The 16,047-nt window shown below is 34.4% G+C and overlaps 1 protein-coding gene across 11 annotated transcripts in view; it reads right to left on the bottom strand.

Moving 5' to 3' along the window:
- Positions 1 to 16,047, bottom strand: part of CCDC91 (coiled-coil domain containing 91) — a 349,923-nt gene that overhangs the window by 232,443 nt on the left and 101,433 nt on the right. For all 11 annotated transcript variants that reach the window (XR_003519855.2, XM_027593308.2, XM_027593305.2 and 8 more), the window contains one exon: positions 15,516 to 15,620. Coding sequence is in view for 10 of the 11 variants with exons in the window: in XM_027593308.2 (XP_027449109.1) it covers positions 15,516 to 15,620 (105 nt within the window). In the remaining variant the exon portion in view is untranslated. The remainder of the gene's footprint in view (positions 1 to 15,515; positions 15,621 to 16,047) is intronic.

The following is a 16,047-nucleotide window of genomic DNA, read 5'->3' on the forward strand; positions in this document are numbered from 1 at the left end:
CTCCATCTCATCTCCAACTCATACTTATCAACTGCAAGAAATATCTTTCTAAAATGCAAGTATGTTCAGTGTTACTCAACTACTAAAAACTTTTCGACAGTCTCCAAAAACCTTTTCAGATTCAGCTACGAAAATGCCTCCCCCTCATATTCTATGCTGATATACCAAACCAAAAACCCTCTATTGAAACTCTAGGACTAGCAATTTTTCAAACAGCTCATGCTATTTCATAACTGCAGGATTTCCCAAATGTTGCTCCCTCTGCAAGACCTCCCTGCCCCACCTAACTACCTGACAAAGACCTGTTCATCTTCTGAAGCTAAATTCTGATGACTTTTCCTCCTTCATGATCTTCCAATACCTTCTACACTATCTCCATTCTAAACCTCAACAGATTGTATGACAACTGCTTACATTTATTCTTTGATTCATTCTGCCATGAAATTATATGTTTCTATCTTCATTGTATGACATAGTTTCTGGGGAAAATATGTATTCTAGTTTGTTGCACTGAATTTAGGCACAAAATTGATAGCAATTTTAGGTGCACAAGAGCATTACCCTCCAGACTGAAAGCCAGGGTAAGATTACAGGAAACCTGATTCTAGATAAGGAGTATATTACTATACATGAAACAAACAAAAACTCTTAAAATTTTTTAGAAATGAATTAACAGTAAATGTCCAGGAGCTGTAAGAAAAAAGTATAAAACTCAGTTGAGGGATATTTGAGGACTCTGGAATAAATGAGGAAACATACCTATTAAGTAGAAAGATTAAGTATGAGGAAGATGTCAATTTTCTATATATAAATAAATAGAAGAATTTAACAAAATTTCCATCAAGATCCCAACAGGGTTTTCTTTTTAAATTTAACTTAAGGATTTTAAAGTTTAATTGGGAGATTAATATACAAGATTAGCCAAGAAAAGTAAGTAGAGTCCTGGTAAATCTAAATGTTCAACAAAACAACAGTAATCATACCAAAGTAGATAGTACTACTACAGGAACAGACACTTACCAACAGAAATGAAAATAAAGTCCAGAATATATGTAAGTATATATGGAAATTTAGTGTATGGCAAAGGTGCATTCCAAATAAGGAAAGGAGAGAGGGTTTATTTGATAAATATTGTCAGGGTACCAAGCTACGCATTTGGGGAAAGTCATAATTGGACTCTATCTCATCGTATCAATAGAAAGTTGAGATGGGTCAAAAGTTAAATGTAAAATTAAATTATAAAAAGACTAAAAGAAAACAAGGCTGAATATTTTCTAACCCAAAATTCATACATAATAGACTAAACTACTTCTTGAATTTGCTGGAGTAGAAGATACCATCAACATGAAAAATAAATATATCAGAAAAAAATCTGTGTAAATAACCCTCACACATAAAGGTTCCTATAAATCATTAAAAATAAGGACAGAGGAAAAATAGGGGAAATTCAGGGATGAAAACAATAAACAGCCATATGAAAAAAATCACATATACTAATAAAATAAAAGTTAAAAGAGCAAGAGAGATATTTTACTTCTCTGACAAGTATTAAAAATATTGATAAAACCCAGTGTAGGCAAGGATGTGGTAAAACAGGCACTCTCATTTATTTCTTGGTGAAAAGCATAAATTTGTAAAACATCCTAGAGAACACACTGATAAGCTTAAAGTTGTTATCTGTAAGGTGTGAAATTACAGGCAACTTTCACTAGGTTACAGTTTTCTAAAATATCTGAAATTTTTACTAGACTATGTTGTTAGAAGAATTATGTGCTTTAAGAAAAAGAGCAAAAGAAAATGGTAAGACAGAAGAAATAATAAGGAAGGCAGAAACCAAACACATACAAAATATACACATACTGAAAAAAAAAAAAAAAAAGCAACTGCCTAGGAAGCATATTACATGGGAAAAGAAACTACAACAAAATGAAAGAGACTTCAAAAACCAAGTGGGGAACAACTTTGAAATGATAGAGGGAAAAAGTCTAGCGAAACTGAAAGCAAAAGAGGGGTCAATGATTTTTTAAAAATGTGTGAGGTCCTTGGTAAATTCTTAAAGCAGAAGTAGGATGGGAGCTGTTGCCACATCCATAAATCCCTACGTAGTAAAGAGCAGGTCAGTGTTTGCCATGAAGGCTGCCTTTTTCAGATCCTGCAGGTTTCGTGCTGCTCTGTGATTTCAGACACTGCTCTAACTTGTGAAACTCCCTGGCAGCTAGTCTGTAATTTTAGAAGCAGATGGAGTAAGTAGCATATTTACCTCCACTTTTCATTATTAAAATGCTCTCTACTCTGTATCCACAGCTGAAACCAAATTTAATAGTTTCTTATAAGATGTTATTTAATAGGATACAAGGATAATACAGGTATTAGCTGGAAAGAAAATATACATTGCTCCTAATACTTTCATCACAAAAATCTCCTTCAAAAACCATAAATTCCTTTAGAAGCTTTACAGTATAAACTAAAACATACTTTTATCTTCTTAAAACTGAATCCAAATAAATTTTAGCATAGAGATGGATTATAACAGTAGGTATTAAATGGATGATGAAATAATACACTATAGCTTTAAATATAAAAGCCTATACTCTATGTCTTAGTCTGCTCAGGCTCCATGACAAAGTAAAAGACTGGTGTCTAAACAACAGAAATTTACTTTCTCACAGTTCTGGAGGCCAGAAATCCAAAATCAGGGTGCCAGTATGGTCAGTTTCTGGTGAGAGCTCTCTTTCTGGCTTACAGAAGTCTGTCTTCTAGCTGTGTCCTCACAGGGCAGGGAGAAGAGTGACCCAAGCTCTCTGGTGTCTCTTCTTATGAGAACACTAATCCCCTCATGAGGGCCTCACCCTCATGAACTCACTGAAACCTAATTATCTCCCAAAGGCTCCATCTATAAATACCATCACGTTAGGGGTAATTCAACATGTGAATTTGGGTGTGGGGGGTGGAGAGGAGAGGCAATAGACCGAAGCCACAGCACTCCACAAGCCACATGTTTCAGTCAACCAATCAACCAACCAACATACATTTTTTTGTGTGCCAGGCACTATTCTACGAGATAATAATGTAATGATTAAGTATGAGAAAATGTCTCCCTCCAAGAACTTACATTCTGGGAGAAAACAATAAATACATAAACAATATTTTGCTAACTCCTTTGAGGAAAGTAAACCAGGAAGGAGAAGGGGGAAAGGAAGAACTATTTCAGCCAGAGATGTCAGAAAAAGGCTGTCTCAGGAAGTAGCCTTTCAGGTGAGAGCTAAAGCATGAAGATGAAGTAGCAATGAACAAGCTAAACCAATCACAAAATGCTCCGAGAGCATTTATTCTATATAATAATTTTTCCAATTTTAGATTTAGGCCACTATACTCTGTATTGTGAAAAGGTTTGAGATAGTAAATTCCTTGCCTATTCCCTTCAAAATCACAGTATCTTTCTTCCCTCATCTTTCTTCCCTCAGACAGAATATATAAAAGCACATGCCCTTCTCAACAAGAGGAAGGGACAGTAAAGCTTGTCAAAGCCTCTTATTTATTAATACATAGCAAATATGCCTTAAGTCACCTCTTTCCACATTTAATGTTTCTGACTGAGGAAAGTTCTAAACTAAAAATCCATTAGACAAATAATAGAAAACAGAGACCCAGGAGCCACCTAAGCCTATCCAAAAGTTTCTCAGATTTTTAAGCTTTGGGCGTGTCTTCTCCTTCAACATTCATTTCTGGCTACTATTAAGCATAGCAGTCTTTACGTCTTTACTTTATATTCAACTGTCTGGTTGAGAGAGAGACAAAGGCTCCATGACTTACCTGTCAAACAGAATACATAGATTTCAGATAAATTTGGTTCAGACCAATCTTTTCATTTACTGCTGAGGTCTGTGGCTTTGTTCTAGAATGGTTGAGGTCAGAGTTTGACCTCAGATAAGTAGGGAAATACAGTAAATACATCCCTTGAGATTATAAACTAGAGTATTCACAAATAACAGGTTTGCCTCACCACTAGATGAAAATGAGGCTTAGCCACATTCTAAGTCCATGTTTTCCTATTTTTGTGGCAATACCATTAAACACACACACACAAAATCTATCACTAAGCTCTTCTCAAAAACATTAGTGGGTACAAAAAAAAAAAATCTGTGTGCAATCTAAGAATATTCCTTGGATAACTGATTTACAATTGAGTAAAGAAGATAAAAGTGATGTGATGAAGTGATAAATGTGCTTACAAACATCCTAATAGTATATGGGAAGACTATACGTAAACACAAAATTACATTTCATCAAATTATATGCTGAAGAGACAATTATAAAAGTTATTTAAATTTTTAAAGTAAAGACCAAATTCAATGTCGCAGAATAAATATCATAATGACAATTCTCTAGCATTTCTGAAATGTGTTCATACATCCCCTACATTAGCACAGATCTCAAGTGGACATGTACTGTTTAACTTTTAAAGAAATTATAGCCATGAAATTAGCATCCAGCCTTGAATCACTCACAATTAAAGATAGGTAAAAATTTTAAGACCAAGTGAATATACAGAAGTAATATGTGCTTGCTGAAGAGATTCTATGGAGAACCATATTGAGAATTTCGGTACTTAAATTTGGTATTAATATTTTTTTCAGTAGGAAATCTCCTTAATGAGGCTTATTCATTTAAATTGAGGAACTATTTTTAAATTTAAAAACAGGAGAAAACGCTTCACTTTCCTATTTACAAAATCATTGAAGTTTAAACTAACAAACAGCTTACATGTTTTACTATTTTTAAACATCTTATATTTCTAACTAAACTACTTACAGATTCTAAATATGAAAAGTATTTGGAACACAAAAACCCATTTTATGTACTGAATCACGTCTAAGATGTCTATTTCATTATACTTCATTATACTAAGATCTCCAAAATTAGGATGTCTTGAAATACACATTTAATGTTATCTTTTCTGTCCCCTCAAAGTCTCTTATTAAATTGATGGTGTGTTTTTAAAAAATCTATGTTATCATAGATTTGAGGAGGTATGGCAAACACTTTAAATTTCTATCATTGTGTGAGGGAGGAAAATCATTCTCACAATGGCCAATTAGCCTGTAGAACAGAAGATGGTATTCTTCTAATGACGTTAAAATTATTCAATTTAGTTTTGACAAATAAGAGGACAATTTGATTTTCTGAATTATTAGAACAGGAATAAGAAAAATTACATAATGCCTTCAAAATATGAACAAGCATTAAATTTCAAAAACCTATACCTATATTATCTTTCAAAAATGTCCCCAATCTTGGCATTTTTTTGAGACTAAAAGGTCAATTTTCTTATTACTATGGTTATTTAGTAACAAATAATCCAATTTTTAAAGTATACATTTTTCCCAGTAGTTAGAAAAGTACTAAAGTTGCTAACCACCTAAGTTAGGGAAAGATTGCTAACTGCTAAAGTAGAGAATAAAGATTGTGAATGAAGAGAAATAGTATAAAACAAAGTTTATTCTCAAGATAATTAATATTTTGGGGAGGTGGGAGGGAATGACTTAAGATCCTTATTAGGAATATCAATCATGGTGTTGTGGTCTGTATCTACAGATAGAGGTAAAAAGATACAAACACAAGTTACAGGTTGGAAAACAAACAATCAAGTGAGTAGTAGCTCCATAAATATGCTTGCAAATACCCTCCTCCTCAAATTACTTTTTAAAAAGTTATTCATCTTCACTTAAAAAATGGAATAAAGCATGAGAAATTTAGTGAGTCTCGGGAAAATGTGATATGACTGACTTTCTATAAAATTGAAAACAAAAACAAAGAATAAAAGCAGTTGTTTTCCCAAGTAGTTTTTTTTTTTAATTTTCTAGACATTGTCTTCTTCATTTCAACAATTTTTGCAGGCATCTGTAACTACCAAACAATAGTATACAAAACCAAAATATGGTCTTTTCCCTCAAATTTTATCAAGCATGATTGAGACCTCCAACTCCCTGCAAAGTACTCCTAATTCTATACAAGGTGGTCTCCTCAAGAAAAGCATACATGTAACCCTAACAATCACAGATAATTCCCTTTAATAATAATTAACAGTGAGTGGATAGTGGGTATATGGTAGTAGTGGTGGTAGAGTTTTCAGACCTCTCAAAAGTCCCTCACAAAAACACAGAGCACCTAAAAAATCTACAAAAACTCATATTCAATAGCTATCCCAAAGATAGATGTCACAGTGTTTCTATGAATGCCCAAATGGGAGCAAGGAAAGATAAATGCTGAATCTTCCCAAGACGTGCATGGCAACAGATTCTGTGCAAGAAGAAAGATGAAAGCAACAGGGTATCAGGCAGACATGGGAACTCCAAAATAGCTAGCAGACAATAACCAGAGAGGTTAGCAGGCCAACATGAGGACAGCAGCTGAAACTGAAGGGCCCATACATTCCAATAGGGAGTAAGTACAAGTGGTCCTCAGTAAGGTATCAATGGCCCAGGATACACTGGGTCTGATAAACTCTACATACTTTCAGGGGAAAGCTCCAGACTGAGGAGAAATAGCTGGGAAGAGAATCCAAACTGACCAAGCCAGAGACTAAAGAGAGAAGAAAAAGAGGGTTTCAAGACAGAAGTGGAAGATGGGAAGAGAGTCAGAAAAATCTGTAAATGTGGCAATAATTTTTTAATCTGACAAAAACATTAGAGCACTGTAGAATCATGAGGGGTAAAACTATCTTCAATCACTCCTCTCTTTTAAAAGGTCAAGGAAACTAATGCCATAGAAAAACAAATAACAGAAGAGTACTAAAGCCAAATCCCATAGAATATTATATATGTAAAAGAAGGAACAGATTCACAGCCCTACAGAAAATAAAAGCCCAGCAAAAATGTATATTAAAAAAGAAATTTAAAACTCTACACTTATATTTCAAAGTGAACTAAAAGATATTATGAAAGTGATAAACCAAGGAGCAACATAAATCATTCTATAGAAAGACTCAAATGATAGGAGAAATTTCAGAAAAGAATTATGACAGAATGAATCATTTTGGAAATGATCACTAAACTAAAAAGAACACAAGATCAAATAAGCTAAATTGAAAATACCTTAAGAGAAATAAAATAAAAGGGGAAACATGCTTTAGAACAGAAAGAAATGAAGCAATGAAAAGGATTCAACACACACGAGTCACCAGAAGGGAAAAAAATAGGAAATAAAACAAGAATTAAATTTATAATTTAAGAAAAACTCCTTGAAATTCTAAAAAAGGAATTGAATCTATATATATTAAAGGGACACATTGTGAATCTAGAGAAATCAACCCAGACTGACCAATACCAGGACATATTCCAATAAAATTATTTGACTTTAAGGAACAACAAATGAGAAATTTGTCTAAGAAGAAAGTTAATAATTAAAAGAAAAATTAGATTGAAATTAAGTCTTTGAAAGCAATACTTCATAATAGGAAAAAAATGGAATAATACATTCAGATACCCATATAAAAAGAAAACTGAGTAAGAAATCTCTTACTGAGTCACTATGAAAGCGCCTCCAAGAAATACTCTTAAATAAGGTGGGGGAGGGGGAAATTTGTAAAAATAATTAACTAAATGTATTTAGTATACTACCATCTGTATAAAAAGGGGACAGAGGATTTGTTCATTCATTCATTCATTTATTCATTCATTCATTCATCTATCCATCCCTTTTGTATTCACCATAAAAGACTCTGGGAGGATAAAAATAAACCAATAGTGGTTACCTGTTGAGAGGACCAGGAACTAGGTGGATTGTGCATAGGATGAGGAGTGGGCTTTTCACTATATATAGTACTATATATAGTACGATTTTTACTATATGTACTTTTGATGTTTGAATCACTTGAACACATTATTTAACTGGTGTGGGATAGGACTTGAGCATTTTTTAAAGCCTTTCCTAGAGATTCTAATGTGAGCCATGATTAAGGACTGCTGCTTTAAAATCTAAAGGCAGCCAAATCAGTGAAGTAAAAGAGAAAAAAATGAAGAAATTAGTGAAAACTACTACATAAACCCATATTTTAAATGTATTACTTTGACCTAAAAGTCTTATTTTTTAAGAAATGTGTAACTGACATATTAAGTAAAATATCCTTAAAATGTTGCTTATTTTTATATATAATTCTTCCAGCTTGTCTTGAATAAACTTTTTAAAAAAATACATAAACCTTTTGCTTCAATGCTTATTGCTCTAATACAGTTTGACAAAAAGGTCTTCCAAATTTACAATGGATTTGACAGTTCAATTTATTTTGGAATAAGAAAGAAAATTTTTAGATGTATCTGTCATAATGACTCTCCCGTTATAGGGGTTATAAAGAGGGTAGGTTTTCTAACAACTGAAATTTATTCATTTCCCAGTATCTTACCCAATCTAAAATATACAGTGTTAAATGAAAGGCTTATGAGACCAAACAGAACATAAAATTTTTATTTTCCTTTCATTTTTTTCCTCCTCTTCATAATGCTGTTAATCATTCTTAAAGACAGGTGAGTGAACAGGATGTCTTCAAGATATGCTTAATCTGTATTTCCTTTAGCATACTCTACTTCTTGGTGGGACTGCAACTACATTTTGGGTTACCTATGCAGAACTAGTTAATTCCTCACATACTGGGTCATCAAGCTAAATGCTCAGAAGTATCAAGCCACTGCTCAAATCTACCCTCAGCCAAGTGCCATAAAGCACAATAATCACAATAGCCTCTGGCTAAGGGGCCCAAGTGTCCAACACCTGACTAGCATTCACTTTGAAAAAGTAAACAAAAACATTAAGAATAACATCTATTCAGGCCACTTGGGTAGCTCAGTCAGTTGAGCATCCAACTCTTGGTTTCGGCTCAGGTCATGATCTTGGGGCTGTGAGACTGAGCCCCAGGTAGGGCTCCATGCTCAGTGTGCAGTCTGCTTAAGATTCTCTCTCTCCCTCTGCATCTGCCCCTCCACCCCCCCACTCACATTCTCTCTCATTCTGTCAATAAATAAATTATTTAAAAAGAAAAAAGAATGCTATCTATTCATATTTCATTAATATAACCTATGAAATCAGCAACAGAATATAGGTAGTAACTTGAAGCAGTATAAATCCATTTATGAGGTCAATTTAAACACTATTAAATGAAATGCTGTATTTTCACTTAACTGTTTTTGTTTTAATTAACTCTCAAACAGAAAAATCAACATACTATAACCAGGAGGCATTTCAATAGGAAATGGCATTTGGAAGAATAGGCCCAGTCTTTAAAAAGTTTATACAGAAAAGTCCCAAAGCTAGCCATAGCTACCAATTCTGACAACTATCAGAGATGATAATTTAATAACCAGTTGCATCTGTTAATTCAATTTTTTAAATGTGGTAGCATTATTATTATCAGGTGAGACCTGATAAGCTGCCAAGTTTCTTCAGTGCTCGTCACACATGCAGACCAATTTGCTATGGGAGTCAGATAAAGAAGACAAAAGAAATTAGAATGCAAGGTGTACTAAGATGAGTTCTCTCTTCAAGTTTCATGAGAAGTCCTTTAAATAGCTACCTCTGACAAATGCAGCATGACTCACTTTTCTTCCTGCCGTTGGGCTACACACCCTGGACAGAACAGGAAAGGAGAGGTAGTGTACACCCCCATTGTATGGCAGAGTTCACAGTGTTCCTTATTTCCTTCTGTTACAGGCACATTCACACCCCTCCACCTATCCTGGTAATTAGACCATATCGCATAAAACAACACTGTTCGAGTTCTCTGCAATAGTTATTTTTGTTTAAAAAAAAAAAAGAAAGAAAGCTTATTTAAGGTTTTGCAAACATTACATTTATTAATTACTCTTTCTCTGATTAGACTAAAACCTTAACAAAGGCACACCCAACAATGGTCTAAGTAGAAGTAGATTTATTTGCAAAACTGAAAAATTAAGCCCTCCACGCTGAGATGCCATGAAAATACCTGGATTGTTTATGGTGATGCATAGGTATGATTTTGTTTTATTTTTATTTTTCTGAATTGTCCATTTTTTCACATAAACATATTATTCTTATAAACACATAAGCATACTAACATTTTTTTAAGAGAAAGTTTTCTCAGCTAATTTAATCTAGTCTTGTCAATACTATCTCTTTGTATTCCTGAATGTTTTTTTTACTTATGATACCACAGAGAGATAGGCACCAATATATTATCCCTGTCATCATAAATAACAGAAAACTTTTTCTATTTCATTAAGCTCTACAAATATTTAGATCTGTATGTTATATGTCTTAATATAGAAAATATATGGATTGCCATACTCTTCAGAAAATATATTGACTTTCAGATATCTGAAGAACAACTGGCAAGCCATAAATTCAAGGAAGAAATTTAATAAATATCCACTACTTAAAAACTCACTTTTGCTAATATTTCACCCTATGTATATATATATATATATATATATTTAGCATACAGTAGGCCTCTTTTGACACAAATTTAATAACATCTCTTATTCCTGGGACACCTGGGTGGCTCAGTCAGTTAAGCGTCTGCTTTCGGCTCAGGTCATGATCCCAGAGTCCTGGCATTGAGTCCCGCATCGGGCTCCTTGCTCAGCAGGGAACCTGCTTCTCCCTCTGCCTGCAGCTCCCCCTGCTTGTGCTCACTTGTTCTCTCTCTCTGATGAATAAATAAAATCTTTAAAAAAAAATAACATCTCTTATTCCTAAAAAATTATCAGATTGAACTAGCTTTGTATCAGTTTGAAAAAAAGGCTATATCCCCAGAAAGAAATGGATTACAAAAAAAGGAGGCCAAACAGTGAAGCTCAAGATTTTCTAAATTCTTAATGAATCTGGTCTGTACAATATAATTTAAATATTTTTATCGAAAATACATTTCCAGAAAGTCTAACACATACACCTATACATGCACAAACTTGGTAAGTATAAAGCAAAAATAGAGACTTATGAGTTATTTCCCAGTTTGAGTTATCCATATTTTTACTTGCCCTTTCTCTATTTACAAGGACTCCAAAAACTGATTATGTAAACTATTTCCTTAAAAAAATTTACTCAAAATATCTGCTTTAAGTTAATGTATTTTAAGACTGAAGTTAGTTTCCTGCTGTAGCTACAACAAAGAATATTTAAAATTTAGTATGTTCCTTTCTAGTACACTTCTAGACTAAGAAGAAATAGATGCAGATCTCCCTATTTTCTCAATAAGTACAGCTAAAACACCTAGACACTGTATTTAAAACAAATGTAAGATGATTCTAGAAGGTGGAAAGAAGAGAGATCTAGGGAGGGACATGGGACAAAAGAGAATGATGCATCATTCCATTTTGTGAGTTTTCTTTTAGCCTCATACATCCCAAGCTGGTAATGAAATGACCAGCAACCAGGAAATACCAGTGGGCACAAACAACAACCCCAAGAAAAGCCCTTCCTCTCTAGCCAAAGGATCATGGTAGGGGCAACTCAGCAGAACCAAAAACTTGTAGGTAATAAATGGCCTGAAGACAGCCGAACCCATGGGAAAAAAATATGACCCCACAACCATCTCTGTGAGCCAAGGCCAAAGTGCTAAGCCCAGACTTCCACCTTGACCAGCTGTGGGGAGGTTTCCCATCCCACTCCCACTGCCCTCTAGGTGATAGCAGAGAAAACCAAGTTGGGAGGCATTTTTTGAACCTGAATCCCCATCCAGACATAAGGAGGTTCTCTCTCCCTCCTTTCCTATGTCAGAAAAAGCTGAGGGGGGAGTCAGAACTTTTATAAACATTTAGAGGTAACAAGGCTTCCCACCCCACACTCCTCCTATCAAGCAGGGTGGTATCAACCAAGGCTGATGGGGGGACTGAAATCCCACTTTTTCCCAGGATTAAAAGGCACCTTTTTGACCCAGAATGTCAAAGGCAGCTAAGTAGGAAACCTGCACCTGACAATAACAAAGTGGCATCTACCTTCCCCTAACTGTGCAGTGTCAACAGACCCGTTAAAATACCAGATTTAATTAAGATCCAAGGAGTCATATGAAATACCCAAAATGCATAGGATATAATTAAAACCACTCATCACACCAAGAATCAGGAAAACCTCAACTTGAATAAGAAAAGACCATGAACAGAGAGCAATAAGCTGACACCAATGTTAAGATTATTTTACAAGGATTTTAAGGCAACCATCATAAAATTGCTTAAATAAGTAATTATGAACATGACTGAAACATGAGGAAAAAAAGAAAGTTTCAGCAAAGAAACAGAAGATATAAAGAACCAAACAGAGGGTGCCTGGGTGGCTCAGTTGGTTAAGCGCCTGCCTTCAGCTCAGGTCGTGATCCCAGGGTCCTGGGATTGAGTCCCACATTCAGCTCCCTGCTCAGTGAGGAGCTTGCTTCTCCCTCTGTCCCTCCCCCCTGGTCCTACTCACTCTTTCTCCCTCTTTCTCTCTCTCTCTCTCTCTCTCTCTCTCTTGCAAAAATAAATAAAACCTTAAAGGGAAAAAAAGAACCAAATAGAAATTTTAAAACTGAAAAATATAAAACTAATAGTGAAGAACTGACTCAAAAGCAGAATTGGTAAACTATAAGATAGAACAATAAAAATTATTCAAACTGAACAGCAGGAAGAAAACAGACTGAAGAAATAATGTACAGAACCACAAGTACCTATAGAGCTGTAACAACAAGAACAACAAAAAGCTCTGCTAAATAGCATGCTTGCCTTTTTTAGTTCAGTGTGGCTATGAGACCTCCCAGTACTTTTTCCTATCGGTTATCTGGCCAAGGTGGTAAGATACTCCATAAGTCAGTTTACCCTTTTATTCACATGGTATAAAGAGGAGAGAGACCCTTCTTGGTATGGAAGTAAAATCACCTGAAAAAAGTTTTCTTTGGAAGTACTGCTTCCTATAAAGTCTTTTTAAACTGAATATGAGTTTTGAAGACTCAACTTGTTACTCTTATATATCACTGTTAACAGTAAAAGCAGTACAACAACTATGATAATGCCACTGGGGATTTATATTGGTCTTTATTGTGAAAAGCTGAATGTGTACATGAGGTCTTAGATGGTATCTCAAGTATGTTACTGTTCTCATTAATAGACTGAGAAACTGAAACTGAATTTGCAAAGGTGTATGTCTCACTAAAAGGCCCAGAATAAGTCACTCATTATAGGCAGAAAAAAATATATAAAGTTCTCTCATTATTCAGTATTGCATCTTCCGAGAAACACTATAATTCCAAATATGCGGCTGGTAAGTGTGGCTGTACACAACATAATTAGCCCTTGGGGAACAGGCTGCATTATATTAGTGAATTCATTCATTCATTCAAGAATATTAAGTGGGCTCATACTATGTGCCAGATATGACTCTAGGCACTGGGAAAGAAAATTCCTAACTTCATAAAAAATTACATTCTGGTAGGAGAAAACAAAGCATAACCAAATTAAAACAAAATAACAGGTGAAAAAAAATGCTATGAGGAGGAGGAAAAAAGCAAGGAAAGGTAGCTAGGAAATGCTAAGCATTTACACAGTGTCTTATTTTCTATTGCATCATCAAGGAAAGCATCCACAAGACAGTAGCATTTGAGCAGGTATTTGAAGGAAGCTAGGGTTCAGTGAGAGTTATTAAAAGTATAATATTCAAAAAGTTAAAATGGGACTCATATAAATTGAACCTATGCCAAAGATTTATTCTACTCACTTATTAATAAATGAATAACTTATGTTAAGACTGATTCAAAGAGCATTTGAAGATATGTATATATCTTTTATATATATATATGTATATATATATACATATATATATATAAAATTTAAGTAATGGTATGTTAGACTAAGAAAGAGTGCGAGGTTGGAGACAAAACTGGCCAATGTCCTACAGGTCAATAAAGAGTATTTTTGAAGTTATCTTTTCTAATAGAAATGACAATGTTCTTCTGGGAAAAAATTAATTAACATGTAATGTCAATATATAGGAGACTTACAATCAACAGTAAACAGCAAGTCAAATAAAGTACATTCTCCTAAATAATCCAAAGTCTTTTAAACAATATCCCCATAAGACACTGAAAGAACACAGCTCACCCTTTCCCTTATTTTCAAGTTTTTCTTTTTTCTTTTTTTTTTTTTTGACAAAGCTTTGCAGATAGAAGAGCATTCCAGTCAGAGACACTGTGAATGAATCACAAAACATTTCCCTCCACTCACCACTCCGACAGCCAAGAAACGCCCTCCCCAACACAGACTCACACATTCACCTGAACCTTATTAAGTTAGAAGTTTGGTGTAAGTAAATGGAAAAATTAGAGAAGCCAGAAGATTTACATTGGAAGGAGACTGAGAATTGAGGTCGGGAAATGATTTGATTTACATTTTTAAAAACATTACCTGCTGAAATAAAAACTCATTAGGGAGAAGAGCAAGGGTAGAGGCTAGAAGACCACTTAGGAGACCATTAAAACAGTCTAGGCAAATAAACAAGTAAATATATAGTTTGTCAGATGTAAAAAGTGCTATGGAGAAAAACAAAACAGAATTTGGGAAGGTTGACAGGGATGTCTGCATTGTCTGGAAAGGTCTTCTCTGATAAGGTGATATTTGCACATGGATCTGAATGATATAAAAAAGAAAACTGAGGGAAGAGTGTTCCAGACATAGGGATAAGGCACAATGACTGAGGAGAGAGAATCAGGGAAAAGATGGGGAGAGGGGATAAAAGAGAATGGAGTGCCTTGCAAACCATTTTAAGGACTTACTTGGCTTTTAATTTGGGTGAGATGAGAAGCCATGAAGGTTTCAGAGCAGAGAAAGGACATGATCAGCTTTATTAAGTATTAGATCACAGTGGCTGCAATGTGGAGAATGGTCCGTAAGTGGGCAATGACAGAAGCGAAAAGGTTAGTTAGAAGATCCTTTAGTATTCCAAGGGAGAAATAAGGATGGCTTAGTATAGGGGGGTAGCAGTGACCCCAAGGACAAACAATCAAAACCTGGACATTTTGAAGGTAGAGCCACCAAGCTGTGATAAAGGAACAGACGTGGAGTAAATGTGGGTATCAGCCTTAGCAACGGGAGATACAAAGCTGCCATTTATTGAGATGGGAAAGACTGCAGAAGAAACAAGTTTATTAAGGAAATTTGGGGAGAAGAGGAGACATTGATTACAATTTATGAAAAAGGTTAAATACCTCACTTTGGAAGTTACAGGATTCCAAACTCTTCAGATGTAATCACAGTAAGAAAAATCAGAATATCGATTTCTAAGTTTTATCCATCAGAAGCAATATCTTTCATCAAATTGAGTCTCAACTAACCCTCATTGCTTCTCACAAATACATACTTTTCAAAATGGCATTTATCATTAATTTCATCCATTGTTGGTCAATATTTTACATATTGAACCAAGCATCTGATCCTTCATTAAGTATTTATTAAACACTTTTTGAAATTATAGTACATGCTTCTGCAAAAGACCTGCATATTAAATTTTAAATTCACAGGGTTTACCTGAAGTTCTCTGTATCTATCTTGAAAAGAAATGGCCTCTTGCTCTTTTTCTTTAAGGAAATCTTTTTCTAAGACACTATGCTTTTCCAACAATGATTCCACATCCTAAAAGAAAAATCCAAGTATAAATTTTGTAATATTTGATGGCATAAAATATATTCAATTTTTTCAATGAACACACCAGAAAATATTTGGTAAGGAAAGCACTTACAGGAAATATGGTTTAAAGCTCAACATTATTACAGATTGTATGGCCCACTCTCATTTCCAGACCTATATTAACATTGATATAACACTAAAATTATTCACACTAATAAATGAATAGCTTCTAAACAAACTGTAATCAGCACAAACTATCTCTACATATCTACATATACTTTCTATAAATTTGCAAAGGTCTTTTATAGATATATTTATAGGAAAGAGAAATGAGAACATAAATAAATAATTTACCAAAACAGCTGTATATCTAAGTACTCTTGTCAAATATCCCATGCTGCCTAACTTCCCATAGGGACAAGTCAATGTTACA

The sequence above is a fragment of the Zalophus californianus genome, chromosome 9 (genome assembly GCF_009762305.2).
Source record: "Zalophus californianus isolate mZalCal1 chromosome 9, mZalCal1.pri.v2, whole genome shotgun sequence".
Taxonomy (NCBI): domain Eukaryota; kingdom Metazoa; phylum Chordata; class Mammalia; order Carnivora; family Otariidae; genus Zalophus; species Zalophus californianus.